The sequence below is a fragment of the Pseudorca crassidens genome, chromosome 20, assembly GCF_039906515.1.
Source record: "Pseudorca crassidens isolate mPseCra1 chromosome 20, mPseCra1.hap1, whole genome shotgun sequence".
Classification (NCBI taxonomy): domain Eukaryota; kingdom Metazoa; phylum Chordata; class Mammalia; order Artiodactyla; family Delphinidae; genus Pseudorca; species Pseudorca crassidens.
The window spans coordinates 61,774,809-61,793,261 of record NC_090315.1 but is presented as its reverse complement, the minus strand read 5'-3'; the positions used below and the strand labels follow the sequence as shown (position 1 = coordinate 61,793,261).

General features: G+C 67.4%; 1 protein-coding gene across 4 annotated transcripts in view; it reads left to right on the top strand.

Moving 5' to 3' along the window:
* The window catches only part of PIEZO1 (piezo type mechanosensitive ion channel component 1 (Er blood group)), a 54,231-nt gene that overhangs the window by 32,799 nt on the left and 2,979 nt on the right, over window positions 1-18,453 (top strand). For 3 of the 4 annotated variants that reach the window (XM_067718643.1, XM_067718646.1, XM_067718647.1), the window contains exons 6-44: window positions 1,629-1,797; window positions 1,944-2,157; window positions 2,247-2,418; window positions 2,502-2,615; window positions 2,695-2,779; window positions 3,472-3,572; window positions 3,919-4,179; window positions 4,807-4,918; window positions 5,029-5,207; window positions 5,410-5,558; window positions 5,629-5,811; window positions 6,181-6,293; window positions 6,395-6,549; window positions 6,662-6,838; window positions 7,313-7,438; window positions 7,516-7,716; window positions 8,166-8,370; window positions 11,181-11,285; window positions 11,888-12,041; window positions 12,260-12,503; window positions 12,572-12,668; window positions 12,760-12,931; window positions 13,324-13,413; window positions 13,490-13,584; window positions 13,829-13,897; window positions 14,490-14,590; window positions 14,892-14,973; window positions 15,044-15,100; window positions 15,189-15,361; window positions 15,472-15,557; window positions 15,745-15,936; window positions 16,025-16,283; window positions 16,353-16,541; window positions 16,825-17,086; window positions 17,314-17,437; window positions 17,516-17,663; window positions 17,744-17,958; window positions 18,065-18,223; window positions 18,304-18,451. In XM_067718643.1, the coding sequence (XP_067574744.1) occupies window positions 1,629-1,797; window positions 1,944-2,157; window positions 2,247-2,418; window positions 2,502-2,615; window positions 2,695-2,779; window positions 3,472-3,572; window positions 3,919-4,179; window positions 4,807-4,918; window positions 5,029-5,207; window positions 5,410-5,558; window positions 5,629-5,811; window positions 6,181-6,293; window positions 6,395-6,549; window positions 6,662-6,838; window positions 7,313-7,438; window positions 7,516-7,716; window positions 8,166-8,370; window positions 11,181-11,285; window positions 11,888-12,041; window positions 12,260-12,503; window positions 12,572-12,668; window positions 12,760-12,931; window positions 13,324-13,413; window positions 13,490-13,584; window positions 13,829-13,897; window positions 14,490-14,590; window positions 14,892-14,973; window positions 15,044-15,100; window positions 15,189-15,361; window positions 15,472-15,557; window positions 15,745-15,936; window positions 16,025-16,283; window positions 16,353-16,541; window positions 16,825-17,086; window positions 17,314-17,437; window positions 17,516-17,663; window positions 17,744-17,958; window positions 18,065-18,223; window positions 18,304-18,451 (5,937 nt within the window). The remainder of the gene's footprint in view (window positions 1-1,628; window positions 1,798-1,943; window positions 2,158-2,246; window positions 2,419-2,501; window positions 2,616-2,694; window positions 2,780-3,471; window positions 3,573-3,918; window positions 4,180-4,806; window positions 4,919-5,028; window positions 5,208-5,409; window positions 5,559-5,628; window positions 5,812-6,180; window positions 6,294-6,394; window positions 6,550-6,661; window positions 6,839-7,312; window positions 7,439-7,515; window positions 7,717-8,165; window positions 8,371-11,180; window positions 11,286-11,887; window positions 12,042-12,259; window positions 12,504-12,571; window positions 12,669-12,759; window positions 12,932-13,323; window positions 13,414-13,489; window positions 13,585-13,828; window positions 13,898-14,489; window positions 14,591-14,891; window positions 14,974-15,043; window positions 15,101-15,188; window positions 15,362-15,471; window positions 15,558-15,744; window positions 15,937-16,024; window positions 16,284-16,352; window positions 16,542-16,824; window positions 17,087-17,313; window positions 17,438-17,515; window positions 17,664-17,743; window positions 17,959-18,064; window positions 18,224-18,303; window positions 18,452-18,453) is intronic. The other variant, XM_067718645.1, reaches the window with a different exon arrangement.

Here is an 18,453-nt window from a genome sequence, read left to right as displayed (position 1 = left end):
CGCCTGGGGCGGGCGGGAGGGGCCAGCTCCCCAGCCCACGCTGCCCATCACCCCTCGGAGCACAGGGCTGTCCTGGCAGCCCCTGGGGGCTGACCTCCGGCCCCGGGGCGGCTGGTGTAGACAGACGTCAGAGCAAGGCCACGGGGGCCCATCACAGGCGCCCGGCGTTCAAGGCCAGAAGCAGCCCCAGCGCCCGTGTGGATGCTGCCACCGGCAGGGCCGCGGCACACGCGGCTGCACACGATCTGTGCACACGCGCCCGTCCTGACTTGGCACACGTGGGTCTGTGCCTGCCCTGAGGGGGTCATTGGGGCTGCGGTGGGAGGTGCGTCCCGGGGGGCCGGCCGAGGCGGGGCTGGAGCCGGGCCTGGGTGGGCTGGACCATGCGGGCGGCCCCCAGCAGCTGTCCTTCTGCCCAGCAGCTGCCTCTGTTCTTCCCACTCCTAGAAACGCTCATTTTCCACGGCAGCTTTCCCAGGGCCGGGGCCAGGCTGTGGGCAGGGTTGAGCTCGGGCCTGGCTGTAGTGCCTTCCAGCAGCTGTCCCCCTATCCCCCCGTCCTGGTGCATGATGGGGGGACCCTGGGTACTGCTCTGACCCCAGGGCTGGGGCCTGCCCCGTGCCCCACCCTCATTTGACAGGCAGGAAACAGACTGAGAGCGGTTAGGGGGCTCACCAAGGCTGCACAGGCAAGACCCCTAACCCCCGACTCAAAGCCGGTGTGTGAGTGACCGGGGCGCCGGGCCCCTGAGCCCGTGCTGTCAGCCTGGACACCAAGGGCCGCCTCCGCCCCGGGGCAGGGCATAGGCACGGCGCCCATGGTACAGCTGGCGTCTGACAAAGAGTCTGTGTTCTTTCTGCCTCCCCCTGGCCTCCCTGGTTCCAGGAAGCTGCTCTGTTCTGGGAAACCGTGAGGTGGGACCAGGGCAGCAGGCCCTGGTGGGTCTCTGCGCCCCGCAGGCCGTTGAGGCCGGGAAGGGCCGCCCAGGTGTGCGTCTCACTCCCCAGAAGCCCCACTGGGCAGCAGAGCAGGAGGCGGCGGCACCCTGGGCGCTGTCCTCCCTGGCCGTGTGATTTGGGGTCCGCTCCGAGCCTCCGTCGCTGTGCTGACGAGGAAGGTGCCGTGGGGCCGAGGCTAGGGTGTAGAGGCGCCCTGTGACTGTGGAGTGAGCTGCACACGTGGCTGTGCTGTGCCCTGCTTTCCTTTTCCCTAAAGATCCCCACGCGGGCCCTCTCAGGCCAAGGGCACCGGGGACAGATGCAGGAGCCTGTGGGCCTGCCCTGTCCTCGGGGTCCCCTGGTGGGGGTGGGGAGTGAAGAGGCCCTTGAGGGGCTTCAGAGCACCGTGAGGTCAGCCTGCGCGGGTCGGTCATCTGAGCGCCAAGCCTTGGCAGGAGCGTGTCTTGCTGCCGCAGTGGGCGCCCTCCAGGGCTGTGAACCCGAGTGACGCGGTGGGAAGACGGTGGGCGGAGTTGGGCCTGGAGGGCAGCACGCGGCCATGCTCAGGCTGGCGGCCCCGTGTCCTCGGAGGGCCCGCGGCGGGTGTGGGCCCTCCGAGGCCTCACATCCGTGAGGAGGGGTGGCTCCTCCCCACGCACCTGACTTGCGCCCGCCCTGTGACCTCGGCAGGACCATGATGATGGGGGCGTGGACACCGGCTCCCTGGTGGGGCTGCAGGAAGCCCCTGCACTGACCCACAAGCGGAGATCTTGGCTGGCCGCCCGGTTCCGGATCACAGCGCACTGGCTGCTGGTGGCCGCTGGGCGGACTCTGGCCGTAGTGCTCCTCGCGCTGGCAGGTACCCACTGGGCAGGGAGCTGGGACCCCACCGCTGGCGGTCACACCGGCAGGGGTCTCGGCAGCCAAGCTCCCCACTGAGCAGCGAGACGGCGGTCAGGCTGCCCAGGCCGGGCGTGACCCTGTGCGCCTCTGCCTGGCCTGCAGGCATCGCCCACCCGTCAGCCTTCTCCAGCGTCTACTTCCTGCTGTTCCTGACCGTCTGCACCTGGTGGGCCTGCCACTTTCCCATCAGCCCCCTGGGCTTCAGCGCACTCTGCGTCACGGTGGGCTGCTTTGGCGCCGGCCATCTCCTCTGCCTCTACTGCTACCAGACGCCCCTCGCCCAGTCCATGCTCCCGCCTGCCAGCATCTGGGCCAGGTGAGGGCTCGCCCACGGGGCCCCGGCCCTGCCCGCCTCGCACCCGTGAACTTCCTCGCCGCGGTCAGTAACGCACCTTCTGTGGGCAGGGTGTTTGGGCTCAAGGACTTCGTGCCCCCCCCCAACTGCTCCAGCCCCAACGCGCTGGTCCTCAACACCAGCCATGACTGGCCCGTGTACGTGAGCCCCGGCATCCTGCTGCTGCTCTGCTACACCGTGACCTCGCTCCTGAAGCTGCAAGCGCGCCGGCCCGCGGACCGGGTCAGTGCCCAGGCCAGCGCCCCGCGTCCCCGCACCCCTCAGGCCGGGGCGGGGGGCTGAGCTCTCCCCTCCGGCCTCCACAGGGGAAGGAGGCGGCCGGGGGCGACATGGAGCTGGAGGTGGAGCTGACCGAGGTGGAGCAGCGGCCCCAGGGCCAGGCCGGGGCTCCAGCCACCAGGGAGGAGGAGGCCACGCAGGTGAGGGGTCCGGACCGAGCGGCGGGGCTGGCGCCCCCACGCCTCCAGGCTCGGCTCACGGGCCCTGGCTTGTCTGCAGCACACGATGCCTGTGCCGCCGGACCCTGAGGACAACTGCATCGTGCACGACCTCACGGGCCACAGCCCTGTCCAGCAGCGGCCCCGTGAGTATGATGCGGCCACACGGGTGCTGCCCCCTGGTGGCCTCGCCCGGTCAGCCTGTCCAGCGGCCGCCCAGGGTGGGCGCCGTATCTGTGATGCTCATGGAACCCGAGACCCTGCGGGGGTCTCCAGGCTCCCACCCGCTCCCCACCTGCCTCCCAGTCCCCCGAGACCTTGACTGCTCTGCCTTGGGCTGCCTCTGCGGCCCTGGGAGCTGTGAAGACAGTGTCCCCAGGGCAGGGCTCTGGGGTGCTCTTTCCTTTTCCTTTTTGTTTTTGTGCTAAGCTTCAATTTCCATTTTACAAAGCAGAGGCTCAAGCCGCTGGCCTCGGGGGCTGGCATCTGGGGACGTGGGTGCTCACGGAGCTGGAAGGGAATCAGGGCAATCTCCTCCACCCCATCCCTTCAGAGTCTCGGAAGCCAAGGCCTGGAGAGGGGCGAGGACTGGCCAGGGTCCCACAGCACATCGGGAACAGGGTCGGACGGGAGCCCGGGCCCTTTGCCCGTGTGTTCCTCCCCCAATGCCCCGTGAGCCTGTGCCAGGTGTGGCCCCCCTCCACCTGGGCTGTGGCTCCAGCGTGCTGTCTGCATTTTCGGGCCACTCGGGTGTAGGCAAGGGGCTCGGGCCTATTGACGTTGGAGTTTCCCCAGCAGGGGTCTCGCCTCCCTGGTGACCCCTGCCCTCACCCCTTAGCGCGCCCCAGGCTGACTGGGCCTAAGGAGACGTCTCCGTTGCACGGCCTGGGCCACCTCATCATGGACCAGAGCTACGTATGTGCCCTCATCGCCATGATGGTAAGGGCGCTGGCCTGGGCCACCCCTCGGGCTGGGGCTTCCCGCGGGCCCCCTCGCCACAGATGGTGTCCTGGTGCCTTGTCACCAGAAGCGGTTGGGACTGTGACCTGCTAGGTCAGGAGCAGCCCCGGCCAGCCCCCAGCCGCGTGTGTGAGTGTGCGCATACGTGCGGTGGGGGTGTGGGTGTGCCTGGGCAGCTCTCCGGGCCAGCGGGGCAGGTTGGCCTTCCTGTCGGAGCACACACACCCCCGGCCCCGGGGGTCCACCACCTCATCAGCCTGGGGGAATGGGGTGTGGGTGCCGGGCGGGTGTCCTGCGCAGCCCCACCCACACCCTGGCCGTCCAGGTGTGGAGCATCACCTACCACAGCTGGCTGACCTTCGTGCTGCTGCTCTGGGCCTGTCTCATCTGGACCGTGCGTAGCCGCCACCAGATGGCCATGCTCTGCTCGCCTTTCATATTGCTCTACGGGCTGGCGCTCTGCAGCCTGCGCTACGTGTGGGCCATGGACCTGCGGCCCGAGCTGCCCACTGCCCTGGGCCCCGTCAGCCTGCGCCAGCTGGGACTGGAGCACACCCGCTACCCCTGCCTGGACCTGGGCGCCATGGTGAGCCTCTTCCCGCCCTCTGCGTGCCTGTGATGACGCCATGCTGCCTGTTCAGCTTCTAGTGCCGTGGGCGCTCTGGAGGCCGGAGTCCATGTCTGGTGGTCACCGGGGTCACCCAGCCGGCCCGGAGTAGTTGCTTGAAGAGCGTTTGTTGAGTGAATGAGTGATGATCTCGTGTTCCTGGGGGTGCCACCCCATCTGCCTGACATGGGCTCTGTGAGCGTCGCACGCAGCCCCTGGGTCTCAGCGGGCGTCTGTGTCTTTGCCATGCCCCCTTCTGGGACAGGCCATTGCACCTGGACGGCCGTGCTGCTGCCGGTCACGTGTTGGGGGCCCGTGAGTTAGTTATATCTCACTGTGCAAGCCCAGGAGCCTGCAAGTGTGCAAACACCTGTGACCCCGCGTTCACTTGCGGGTCTGTGTGCAGACGAGGTGGCGTGTGAGTGCAGGGGCTGCTGTGTGGGAGCGTGTGCATCTGTGCGTGAACTTGTGCGCGGGTACGAGAGGCTGAGCTTCTGCCTGCAGGGAGGCTGGCGCGCGGGGGCCGGGCAGGCCACCTTCCTGCTGCGGTCTCACCCCGGCTCCACCGGCCGGGCCCCACTCAGTGCCGCCGCCCCTGCCCCCCAGCTGCTGTGCACCCTCACCTTCTGGCTTCTGCTGCGCCAGTTTGTGAAGGAGAAGCTGCTGAAGAGGGCGCGGGACCCCGTGGCGCTGATGGAGGTCACTGTGGCCGCCGCAGGTGAGCGGGCCGGGCAGTGGGGGGAGGGGGGAAGGGGGGCGCGGCCCCTCCGCCACCCGCCCGGTCCTAAAGCTGCACCCCGCTCGCCCCCCCCTCCGCCTGGCCCGCAGAGCCCACCCAGACGCAGACGCTGCTGCGGAGCCTGGGGGAGCTGGTCAGGGGCGTGTACGCCAAGTACTGGGTCTACGTGTGCGGTGGCATGTTCATCGTGGTCAGCTTCGCCGGCCGCCTTGTCGTGTACAAGATCGTCTATATGCTGCTCTTCCTGCTCTGCCTCACCCTCTTCCAGGTACCGGGGGCGGGGCGCGGGCATGCAGGGGCGGAGTGGGGGGGCGGGGCATGGGCGGGGTGCGGGTGTGCAGGGGCGGAGTGGGGGCGGGGCATGGGCGGAGTGGGGACGGGGCGCGGGCGTGACATGGGGGCGGGGCATGGGCGGGGCGCGGGCGTGCAGGGCCGCGCGGGCTGACCTCACCGCGCCTGGCCGCCGGCAGGTCTACTACAGCCTGTGGCGGAAGCTGCTCAAGGCGTTCTGGTGGCTGGTGGTGGCCTACACCATGCTGGTGCTGGTGGCCGTCTACACCTTCCAGTTCCAGGACTTCCCCGCCTACTGGCGCAACCTGACCGGCCTCACGGATGAGCAGTGAGTGTTGGGCGCGGGGGGGGGGGGGCCGGCTGCCGCGCTGGTGGCACTGACAGCTCCTCCCGCGCAGGCTGGGGGACCTGGGCCTGGAGCAGTTCAGCGTGTCCGAGCTCTTCTCTAGCATCCTGGTCCCGGGCTTCTTCCTGCTCGCCTGTATCCTGCAGCTGCACTACTTCCACAGGCCCTTTATGCAGCTCACCGACCCCGAGCACCGCCCCCCGCCCAGCGCCCGCACCCTGCGCTGGGCTCACAGGTGCGCCCGTCCTCCCTCCTGGGGCCTGGGGGTCTGCAGAGTGTCCCCTGAGCCCGCACAGGGGAAGGCCGGTCTCGGGCAGGAATGGAGTCTGTATGGTTAGGGCGGGAGACCCGGAACAGGGTTGAGCCCTCGGTCGCTGCCTGTAGATGCCGGGGCCTCAGGTACTGGATGTTTTCTCCAACCCGCGGGGATCACGGCGTCAAGCCGGGCCCCACTCTCCCACCTAGTGGCTGCAGCACAGGGGTCCTAGCGCCGGGGTGGGATGGCAGGTGGGGCTTCTCTTGTCCCTGGGGAGGCGGGAATGGGAGGGGCTGCAGAGCACCCCAGGAATGTGGGAGGGAAGGACACTTCAGGGTCCTGTCCCAGGCAGGACACGGTGAGCGGGACCCCCCTGCTGCAGCAAGAGGAAGAGGAGGCGGTACCCAGAGACGAGGGGCTGGGCGTGGCCGGCCCCCACCAGGCCATACAGGTCCCGGAGGGTAAGCTCAAGGTGCCCGGAGCCCCGTCAGTACATGGGACGGGACGGCCCAGGCCACAGAGGCCCTGTCCCCCGCTCCTCACTGGCCCCCCAACCCCCCAGCCAGCAAGTGGGGCCTGGTGGCTGAGCGGCTCCTGGACCTGGCCGCCGGCTTCTCGGATGTCCTCACCCGCGCGCAACTGCTCACGCGGCGTCTGCTGGAGCTGCACGTCTTCAAGATGGTGGCCCTGTACACCGTGTGGGTGGCCCTGAATGAGGTGAGTGTGGGCACGCTCAGGCACTCTCGCTGAGCCGGTACCGGCACGTGGCTGCGGATCGTGGGCCCGTGGGGAGGGCGCAGCTCCGCCGCCACTGCCCGCCTGCCCACAGGTGTCGGTGCTGAACTTCCTGCTGGTCGTGCTGTGGGCCTTCGCCCTGCCCTACCCCCGCTTCCGGCCCATGGCCTCCTGCCTGGCCACCGTGTGGACCTGTATCATCATCGTGTGCAAGATGCTGTACCAGCTCAAGGTCGTCAGCCCCCACGAGTACGCCAGCAACTGCACCGAGGTACGGCCGCTGCTCCAGCTCGGGTGGAGGGACGGATGCGAGGGCCTGTCCCTGGGGCCTGGGCTTCCTGCGGAGGACCCACTCTCCAGGTCGAGACATCTGGGTTCAGAGATGTGTCCCGACCCGGCTGACTTCCTGACGGAAGTGCAGGTCCTGGTGTGAGGGGCACAGAGGCCTGATGTCCACTGGAGAGAAGTGCGGGGCTGCTCAGGGAAGCCCACCCACAGATTTCTCTTCACTCTCCCAGCCCCTGCTGGTGGCTTCCCTGTCCCCAAACACCATCCATGTTCCCTTCCCCACTGAGGTGGGTTGGAGGCTGACAGTGCCCCATGTCCCTGGTTGGGGACAGCTGTGCTCCGGCGCAGACCCATCGGAGCTGTGGCTGCAGCGGGGGTGTCGCGTGGGGCTGGCGGTCCCTGGGGTCAGCGTCCGGTTCCTGGTGGGCAGCAGGTGCTGACGCCGCCCCTCCCCCAGCCCTTTCCCAACAGCACGAACCTGCAGAAGACGGAGATCCACGAGTCCTTGCTGTACCGCGGACCCATCGACCCCGCCAACTGGTTCGGGGTGCGGAAGGGCTTCCCGAACCTGGGCTACATCCAAGTGAGTGCGGGGCAGGTGGGCCAGGTGGGGTGGTGGAGCCAGGGGCTGGGCGGGGCCTGACTGGCCACGCCCCCCAGAGCCACCTGCAGATCCTGCTGCTGCTGGTGTTCGAGGCCGTGGTGTACCGCTGCCAGGACTACCACCGCCGCCGGTGCCAGCTGGCCCCGCTGCCGGCCCAGGCCGTCTGCGCCGATGGTACCCGCCAGCAGCTGGACCGCGACCTGCCCAGCTGCCTCAAGTACTTCGTCAACTTCTTCTTCTACAAGTTCGGGCTGGAGGTGAGGCGGGCGTCGACCCTCGCCCCCTCCCTGGGCAGGCCTGAGCCACTGGGGGTCGTTGCCACCCCCTGTGGGGTCTTCTGCAATGGGCAGGCCCAGCGCGGGGGGAGGGGGGACCACCGAGGGTGTCAGGTCCTCCAGCTGAGTTGGCCTTGCTTGGAGAGGGGCCTGCGGAGTGAGGGCAGGGGGCTGGGGCCCCGGCTGGAGAGGGGCTCCGTCTCGACTCCGCCATGGTGCCCCTACCTTGGTTCCCCCCACCGTCGAGACGTGTCCAGCCTCTCCGTCCCTCCAGGAGGGTGGCCTGGGCCGTCGTGAGCCTGGGCCGTTGCCCCCCACCCTGGGCACAAGCACTACCGCCCGAGGCTGCCCAGAGGCAGAGCCAGGAGGGCTCCTCCCCCGGCTCACTGCGTCCCCATCCTGGTCACCTTGTCCCGCTGTGCCACCCCCAGATCTGCTTCCTGATGGCCGTGAACGTGATCGGACAGCGCATGAACTTCATGGTCATCCTGCATGGCTGCTGGCTGGTGGCCGTCCTCACCCGCCGGCGCCGTGAGGCCATCGCCCGCCTCTGGCCCAGCTACTGCCTCTTCCTGGCACTCTTCCTGCTCTACCAGTACCTGCTGTGCCTGGGCATCCCCCCTGCCCTGTGCATTGGTGAGCAGGGTGGCCTGCGGGCTGGGGTGGGCATGGGGTGAGTTGGGCGTGCGTGGCTGCACCCAACCTGGGCATCCCAGCCCCTGGAGTGGCCTCAGCCCCCTCCTCCCCGTGCATGGACTCTGTGGGCTGCAGTCGTGCTGGCTCCCTCGCTGGTCTCTCCTCATCCTCTGCTTTCTTTTTGCCCAACGTTCTATTTTGAAAACTTTCAAACAACCGGAGAGGTTGGGAGAATAGTCCAAGGAGCAGCTGTACGCTCTTCCCAGGCAAATGGGAGTCAGTCTGGGCTCCACGCTCAGTACAGCCACCCTGGACCCTCTGTGTTCAGGACGGTGGCCACGCACGGCCATCCACCCCCGGTCTGATACGCCATCCATACTCAGCGGCCTCGTCCTCAGGGCCACGTCCCTGGTAGCTGTTGGCTTCGACCAGGAGCTGACGGGAGTGCTTGGCCGTCCTCTTCTCCCATCGCCTTTGGTCAAGACTGTCCCAGCCTCTGTCTCTTGTGACCTTGCCAGTGTCAGGCCAGGGGCCTCACAGAAAGCCCCAAACTTGGTTCTGTGGGTTGTGCCCCAGAGCGTAGACACCGGGGAATGCTTGGGCAGGAACGGTCCATGACGGGGAGTCAAGTGGCCATCGGGGCGTTGGGGGCCCCCAGCCCACCCTGTCAGGGGACCAGCACTCTGCCCCGCGCGTCCACGTCTGCTGACTCTCCCGTTGGCAGGACTTCACAAAATGGACCTTTTTGATTTCTGTTATTCCTGGTACGTTTGTTACTTGGCTTCTCTGCGAGGAGCTTTGATTTCTCTCCCTTCCTGCTCTGTTTCCTGTTGTCTTGTCAGCGGGTGCAGGGTTCTGTCTGAACGCTTTGTAATCCATCCTGTGTTCCCGTTCACGTTCAGAGCGTCTCAGAGGTGCCCGTGGAGCCCTGCAGGCAGGCCCTTTGACGTCCCGTCAGTGTTTTTGGAAGTCAGGCCCCTGCCCTGGGAAAGGCCCCTTTTGGGTTACGGTCTCTGAGTTCTGGCTGAAGGGTAGCAGAAGCAGAGCAGAGTTCCTAAACGTTCTCCACCCAGTTTCCCCGACGTGAACGTCAGCCTCTGAAGCGACCCAGCACAGCACCCAAAGTTAAGAACCAAAATGGGGGCCAGGCCACCAACCATGGCCGGAGCCACTGTCCCCAGGGGCCCCCACCGCTCTCTGTCCTCGGCCGGCTCCTTGGCCTCCTTTGTCTTTCATCTCCTTGAGACTGGGGGGAGCAGGAAGCGGTCGTTTGTAGAACACCCCTCACCCCAGCATCGATGGGTGTTTCTTCCTTAGACCAGGTTAAGCACTTTTGGCAAGAAAACCACAGTGCGTCACGCTGGGGCTGGTGTGTCTCATCGCGGGTGACACCCCCTTTTCGCCAGTCTCGCCGCTGCTCGTCGCTGTCGCATGTTCACTTGCGGGGCAGGCTTAGGACCCGGCAGGAGTCTTGTCTCCCTGTAAACTCTCGCCCGCTGGTTTCAGCGCGCTCGGTGGATCCGCCCGCAGGGGCTGTTTGGTTTCTCACAGTGATTTTCTGTCTCCTGTGGTGATCGATTGGCATCATCTGTAAAGAAGAGCTGTGTCCCTTCTCCCTACTGATCTATCCGGTTGTTTACTTTATCTGTAGAGAGAGACTCTGGGCCTGTATCCCCAGGCTTCTGCTGCACTCCTGTCGCTGGTGCTGTGTCCACACTGTACCCGCATTGGCCCTGGGATATGTCCTCAGTCTTGGGTCCGCCGGGTGCTGCTGCCTCAGGAGCCGCCCCTGCCTGCCCCCATCCCAGGAAGTCGCCCCCCACCCCCCGCCCTGGCGCCTGGTTCCTTACCCTGGAGGGTGGAATTCAGAAACCAAGACCTGGGCCCCGGGCGTGCGTGTTGCCATGCGGTGTCACTGCTCCTCCTCCGTCTTGGTGGACAGCGTCTGTCTTTTGTCAAGACGCCGTTTGCAAAGTTACTTAGGGCAGCTCCTTTCTTCCTGGCCCCTCCCAGGAGGCGCGTTATACACGCGCTGTCCAATTAGATCACCTGTCAGTCTGCGCTCCGTCCTGGGCTCCCTCAACCACGTAGTAGAATTCACTGTGTGGTGCTGACCAGCACGTAGAGCTGTGTCCGTCCCCAGGTCCCTGCCTCCCTCCCATCCCCAGCGCCCACCCTGGTCTCCATCCCTATGGTTTGCCTTTGGATGGTGTAACCTAGGAGTCTGGTTTATCTCATGAGACGTAGTTAAGGTGCATTGGGCTGTGGCCTGGATGACGCTTTGCTCACTCACGTTCCTTGCTGGGCAGTTTTCCACGGGTTGGGTGCACCAGAGCTGGCTTGACCTTTCCCCCCTCGGATGGCACTGGGCCGTTTCCAGGTCTGGGATGTCGGGGATAAGCTCCTGCGGACGTTCGTCCGTTGGGTGGTGCACAGGTGTTTGTGTGGCCGTGGTTTTCAGTTCTCTGGGATGACCACCCAGGGTGGTCCCGCCCCTTCACCTCCACGCCAGCACTTGGCATCCACATGGTTTTATTTTAGCCGTTCTGACAGGTGCACAATGAAGCCTCATTCGGGTCCACGCCGACTGTGGCCCACACGTGAGGCTGTGCCCCGCCCACCACGTGAGGCCGTGCCCCGCCCACCTGCCCATGCACCCCTCCCCAGCCACTGGCGCCCACGTCCGTGAGAACTGGGCTCGCTGGTCCTGTGTGCTCTGGAGGCTCCGGGTGGGAGTGGGTGTCCAAGCGACTCCCGGGGACGCTGGGGACGGGTTGGGGTGGTGGGTGATGTGCACCCTCTTCCCACAGACTACCCGTGGCGCTGGAGCCGCGCTATCCCCATGAACTCTGCCCTGATCAGGTGGCTGTACCTGCCGGACTTCTTCAGTGCCCCCAACGCCACCAACCTCATCAGTGAGTCCCCTGGGGCCCCTCGTGCACACACGGCACTGCTGGCCATGCAGGAAGCTGTGCGGGTTCCCGCGGGATAGGGGGCAGGCAGGCGCTGACCCTCCTGTGCGGCCAGCGAGGGCTGAACCGTCCAGGCCTTGTGGCCAGTCCAGTCCTACAGTTCCCCGCAGGGGCGTGTTCCATGTGCCTGGTCCCACGGGTCCACCTCACATGTGCGCTTCCTGCCACACGGTGTGGGCGCAGGTGTGCACACAGGTATGGATGTGGGGGAGGACACGGGTGTGCAGACTGATGCCACGTGGTGTGCAGTCAGGCTCAAGTTGGCCTCACTTCCTGACAGTCGTGTGGTGCATGTAGACCCCCACGTGTACATATGCAGAACGTGCACACAGGCAATGTGTTCCCCGACATCCGTGTGCGCATCCACGCTGTGTGTAGATGCCGGTGTAAACACGCATGCATGCTTCCGCCCAGGGCCTGGGGGATGAGGGCAGTGCCGGGCAGGAAGTGCCCTGCACCCCGTCGTGGGCCAGGCCTCTGTGCAGCCAGCGCTCCCCGGGGCGCGGCGCAGCGCGGCGCGGCAGTGGCCTCCTGTGTGCCCACAGATGACGTCCTCCTGCTGCTCTGCGCCTCCCAGCAGTGGCAGGTGTTCTTGGCCGAGCGCACGGAGGAGTGGCAGCACGTGGCAGGCATTAACACTGATGACCTGGAGCCGCTGCAGGGGGAGCCCAACCCCGTGCCCAACTTCATCCACTGCAGGTGGGCGTCGCAGAGGCCGCACGGCTCCCGGGGCCGACAGACGTGCCTGGGCTCGAGCGGGACCGAGCCAGGACGCGCGCTGCCAGGGGTGTCTCTGCGGCCGGGACGAGTGGCGGATGCTGACCCTGCAGCAGAGGGGCCGCCCGGGAGTTCCCCTGGTCCTGGGCTGCGGCAGAGGCGGCGGTGACCAGGGCCCAGAGTGACGCTTTTCCCGGCAGGTCCTACCTCGACATGCTGAAGGTGGCCGTCTTCCGCTACCTCTTCTGGCTGGTGCTGGTGGTGGTGTTTGTCACGGGGGCCACACGCGTCAGCATCTTCGGGCTGGGCTACCTGCTGGCCTGCTTCTACCTGCTGCTGTTTGGCACCAGCCTGCAGCAGAAGGACACGCGCACCCGCCTCGTGCTATGGGACTGCCTCATTCTCTACAACGTCACCGTCATCGTCTCCAAGAACATGCTCTCGGTGAGCCCGGCCCCCAGCCCCCAGCCCCCGCCCAGGGGCGCCCAGGCTGACCCTCCTCCCGCCTTCAGCTCCTGTCCTGCGTCTTCGTGGAGCAGATGCAGAGCAGCTTCTGCTGGGTCATCCAGCTCTTCAGCCTTGTGTGCACGGTCAAAGGCTACTACAACCGTGAGTGGGCGAGGCAGGCGGCCGGGGCCCCAAGGCGCGTGGGGACGTACGCGGCTTCCAGGACCCTGACCTGGTTGGCGTCCATCCGCAGCTAAGGAGATGCTGGGCCGCGACCAGGACTGCCTGCTGCCTGTGGAGGCGGCGGGCGTCCTGTGGGACAGCGTCTGCTTCCTATTCCTGCTGCTGCAGCGCCGCGTCTTCCTCAGCTATTACTTCCTGCACGTCCGGGCCGAGCTCCGCGCCACTGCCCTGCAGGCCTCCAGGTGGGCCCCCCGCCGCACCCCGGGCCGTCCCTCCATGACGTGACCCGCCCCCTAGAGGGAGAACCAAGGAGACAGACCCGCTAGGACCTTCTCAGTACCCCGGTGGTGTGTGGCCTCGGCCCCGGCTCTGCCACCAGCTGGCGCTTTGGGCCGGTCGTGGCCACCGCGCTGGCCTGAGGGCGCATCCCTGCACTTTGGCTGATGGGCCAGCGGCTCTCCCACCCCCCCATCTTCTACCCCTGGAGGCTGCGGGAGGGTCTCTCTCACAGAAGCAGCATGCAACAAGGCGGTGTTGAGCTCTGTGGGCTGGGCCCCTGCTGCTGTGAGTGGGCAGGGCCTGGGACACCAGGCTGAGCCGGAGCTAATGCCCCACCCCCGTTGCTGCCCCACAGGGGCTTTGGCCTCTACAACGCTGCCAACCTCAAGACCATCGAGCTCCACCGCAGGGCGGAGGAGAAGTCGCTGGCCCAGCTGAAGAGACAGTAGGTGCCGTGTGGGTGGGGCCACGGGCTCTCTGGCCCCGCCCCACCCTGCGCTGAGCCACCTCCCGCCCTGCAGGATGGAGCGCATCCAGGCCAAGCAGGAGAAGCACAGGCACAGCCGGGCCAGGCGCGGCCACCCACAGGGCTCCCTGGACCCCAGCCAGGAGTCAGGTGAGTGTGTCCACGCCTGGTGGAGCCTGCCTGCATCTGTGCCGTGTGGCATCCCACGGGGCTTCCAGCCCAACCACCCTGTGCCGCTTGGTCACTCTCTGTCCCCACGGGCCACGTGGCCGGCCCGTGACTGTCCGTCCGCACTTGTGGTCTGTCCTGCGCCCCACACGGCACCACACGTGGCCTTCCCCTTCGCTGCCCTGGGGGCTCCCTGCTGACTCACGCTCGCCCCGCCCCTCCACAGGGCCCGGCAGTGCAAGGGGCTCCTTGCCACGGCCACAGTGGTGGCGATCCTGGCTGGACCACGCCACAGGTACTGCCCCCACCTGGCCTGCCCTGGCTGCCCTCTCAGAGCTGCTGTGCGCCAGGCAGGCCTCCCACACCCTGGCCGCCGTCTCCGCCGGGACGGAGGGGGCGCGCCCTGCGCTGACCTGGCCAGCACCCCCAGGAGCCCCGTGCGTGGGCTCTCAGGTTCCCTGCTGAGCCCTGCTGTCGTCGGGCCACGTCCCCGACAACACGCTCTGTTGTCTCCTTCCTGACACGCGGGCTCGGAAGGCTGGATCCCCGCTGCCGGTCGGCACTGCCCCTGCTTTTCTCGCCCTGCCCTCACGCGTTTCTCTCGCCCAGTCTGGTCCCGTGCCACTGCTCCCGCCCGTGCCCCGTACACGTGCCACAGTCCCCTGGCGTGCCGCTCACCGCCTCCTGCCCCCGTGGCCATCGCTGGGGGGAGGGTGGCATGCAGGCCTTAGTCCAGGGTCGTAGGCTGTTGAGGGAGTCCAGCATGGCTAGGCTGTTCCCAGACCCACCCCGAACCGAGGAGACAGACCTGAGGGTCCGGGGGAGGAGGAGGGAGGTGCGGAGCCCAGCCACGGGGGCGGCCGGCTCTCAGTGACCCCTGCCCGCAGTCATCCACTCCGGGGACTACTTCCTGTTCGAGTCGGACAGCGAGGAGGAGGAGGAGGTGCAGCCCGAGGACGCCCAGCAGTCAGCACAGAGCGCCTTCCAGGTGAGCATGCGGGCTGGCGGGGCCGCTGTGGCCTGCAGACGGGCTCAGCGTATGTTGGACACACATTCTCCTGTCCGTCTTCGGGCCCTTGGCTCTCAGCACGGGGCCTGGCGCTGACAAGCAGGACGTGCTGGGTGGGCGGCATGCACCGCCCAGTCCTCCCCCCACAGCTCCGTGGCCCGTTTCCTGCCCAGGCGCAGGGAGCTGACGGCCCCCAGCTGGGCCTCCTGGCCCCAGGCTCCTCGGCTAACGGGATCAGGTCAGGGGAGGCCACGTGCTAACCCGGGGCCCTGGCCTGCAGATGGCGTACCAGGCGTGGGTGACCAATGCCCAGACGGTGCTGCACCAGCAGCGGCAGGAGCAGGCAGGGCCGCTGCCCACGGGTGAGTCCAGCGGCTGGCGGGTTGCAGGGAGGTGGGGCTGCAAGGCGCTGACCAGCACCCCTGTGCCCAGGCGGTGACCCCAGCCAGGAGGCAGAGCTGGCAGAGGGCTTGGAGGATGAGGTAGCCGGTGAGTTGGCCCGAGGGCTAGGGGCTGGGGCGCTGCGGGGCTCCCACTAGCCGTCCCTCCAGCACCGCATGCCTCGCCCTCGCCGCAGGCCGCAGCCACGTGATGCAGCGAGTGCTGAGCACCGTGCAGTTCCTGTGGGTGCTGGGCCAGGCGCTCGTGGACGAGCTGACGCGCTGGCTGCACGACTTCACGCGGCACCACCGCGCCATGAGTGACGTGCTGCGTGCTGAGCGCTACCTGCTCACGCAGGAGCTGCTCCGGGTGAGTGGGCCGCCCCACCCCGCCCCCTGCACTCCACACCACGCCCACTGCGGGCACCCCCACGCCTTCTCGCCCACCGCGGCTGCCCTGAGCCCCTCGCTGCCCTGCAGGGCGGAGAGGTGCGCCGGGACGTGCTGGACCAGCTGTATGCCAGCGAAGCTGAGATGATCCGTGATGCACTGAGCACCCCGTCCAGGTAGGAGCGGGACCCACCCCGCCCGGCCTGTCTTTGGCCCAGAGTGAGGTCCAGCCCCGGCACCTGAGCTGCTGCACAGGGCCAGGCAGCCGGCTGGGCCCTCATCCACCAAGACCCCGAAGCCCTCCAGGGCCGCCCCAGAGCCTGAGGGGCACACAGGCCCCCTTGTGACCCGCCCGTCTTGCAGCGGGCTGGGGGCGGAGGAGCCACAGAGCAGCATGACCGAGGACATCAGCAGCCCTCTGAGCACCAGCTGTAACACCCAGAGCAGCGGCGAGGAGATGGTCACCGAGCCCAGGGCTTCCCTGCACGGCTCCCGGGAGCTTCCCACCAGCGGCCGCGCCAGAATGCGCACAGCCAGCGAGCTGCTCCTGGACAGGTGCGCGGGGAGGGGTGTACGGTGGGAGGACTGGTGGCCCCAGGCCCGCCTGGTGGCCCCAGAGGCTCTGAGCCTGGTCCCCCGGCAGGTGCCTGCACATCCCGGAGCTGGAGGAGGCCGAGCGATTCGCGGCGGGACAGGGCCGCGTGCTGCGGCTGCTGGAGGCCGTGTACCAGTGTGTGGCCGCCCATTCGGAGCTGCTCTGCTACTTCGTCATCATCCTCAACCACATGGTCACCGCCTCGGCCGCCTCCCTGATGCTGCCCGTGCTGGTCTTCCTGTGGGCCATGCTGTCCATCCCACGGCCCAGCAAGCGCTTCTGGATGACGGCCATCATCTTCACCGAGGTGGGCATCGCGGCTGGCAGTGGGGGTGGGGTCGGGGGCTGGCGCCCCGCTGACTCCTCTCGCCTGCAGGTCACGGTGGTCGCCAAGTACCTGTTCCAGTTCGGCTTCTTCCCCTGGAACAGCTACGCCGTGCTGCGGCGCTATGAAAACAAGCCCTACTTCCCGCCACGCATCCTGGGCCTGGAGAAGAGCGACAGCTACATCCAGTACGACCTGCCGCAGCTCATGGTGCTCTTCTTCCACCGCGCCCAGCTGCTGGTGAGCGCACGCGCCGCGCAGGGCTGCTGCCTCCCGTGCACACACACATGGGCACACAGCACACAGGGCCGCTGCCTCTCGCACACACACATATGCGGGCACACAGCACACACGGCTGCCGCCTCTCGCGCACACACACGTGCGGGCACACGCCCAGCCACCTTGCTCCGAGGCAGGCCGGATGCCGTGAGGCCCAGTGTGGGCCTGGCCACCTCGCCCGCGCCATGTGCTGCCCAGTGCTGCCACGCCGGCCTCCTCACCAGCCCTGCACATCCCTCCACAGTGCTATGGCCTCTGGGATCACGACGAGGACCCTGTCCCGAAGGAGCGTGACAGGGGTGGTGGGAAGGACAAGGCGGCTGAGGAGGAGCCGGCCCTGCTGGGACCCCAGGGGGAGCCAGGGGTGGCCAGGGCCCCCACTGAGGACGACATCCCAATGGAAGCAAAGGACAGGTCCCCAGAGCCCCGTGACGAGAGGCGCGTCAGCCTGCGTCTCAGGAAGAGAAGGAAGGAGAGCACAGGACCCAGAGGACGGGAAGCCACTGGTACGAGGGCCCGGCCACGTGCAGCCATCGCGGCCCACCTGGTGGAGCCACTGCCCAGCAGCGTCCCTGATGGCCACTGCTGGTGACCCTCAGTGGGGGGAGGGGGTCCCTGCACTCAGTCCGGTCTGTGGGGGGGGGCAATGCAGCCCCTGTGGGGTCTGAGCCGGGCCCAGCCCGTACCATGGGCTCCGTCAGCAGCGGCTGCTCCCCCCCCCCCCCCCCCCCAGCAAGCGAGGACGACAAGGAGGTGGGAGCAGAGGCGGCGGCTGCAGAGAGCGAGGAGAGGCAGAGCCGCCACTGCACAAGAGTGAGGGCCCTGGGGCTCCGGCTGCAGAGCTTCTGCCTGTCCCTGTGAGTGACCCGGCCCGGAGCGCCCAGGCCCGGGTGGGTGGGAGGAGTGGGGCCTGGACTCAGGCCACTCGCCTGCAGGGCCCGGAGCGTGTACTGGCCTGTAAGGCGCTTCTTCCACGACATTCTGCACACTAAGTACCGCGCGGCCACCGACGTCTACGCTCTCATGTTCCTGGCCGACGTCGTCGACTTCGTCATCATCATGTTCGGATTCTGGGCCTTTGGGGTGAGTTGGGTCTCAGGGCCCCCACGAGCATAGCCCCACATCTGCGGCCACGCCCCTGACCTCTGCTCTCCTGGCCACAGAAGCACTCGGCGGCCACAGCCATCACGTCCTCCCTGTCAGACGACCAGGTGCCGGAGGCCTTCTTGGTCATGCTGCTGATCCAGTTCGGCACCATGGTCGTCGACCGCGCCCTCTACCTGCGCAAGACCGTGCTGGGCAAGCTGGCCTTCCAGGTGGTCCTGGTGCTGGCCGTGCACCTGTGGATGTTCTTCATCCTGCCCGCCGTCACCGAGCGGTAGGTGCCGGGGCTCCCCGCTGTCACCGAGCGGTAGGTGCCGGGGCGGGGACCGTGGAGCTCCGGCCTCACAACAGGCACCTGCCCCGGCTCCTGTCCCATCCAGCATGTTCAGCCAGAACGCGGTGGCCCAGCTGTGGTACTTCGTCAAGTGCATCTACTTCGCCCTGTCCGCCTACCAGATCCGCTGCGGCTACCCCACCCGCATCCTCGGCAACTTCCTCACCAAGAAGTACAACCACCTGAACCTCTTCCTCTTCCAGGGGTGAGTGTGGCCGGCCTGGGCACCTGCGGCAGGGCTGCCCTCCCCACCGGCCCTCCTGACGGTGCCCCGGTGTCCGGCAGGTTCCGGCTGGTACCATTCCTGGTGGAGCTGCGGGCTGTGATGGACTGGGTATGGACGGACACCACGCTGTCCCTGTCCAACTGGATGTGCGTGGAGGACATCTATGCCAACATCTTCATCATCAAGTGTAGCCGAGAGATGGAAAAGGT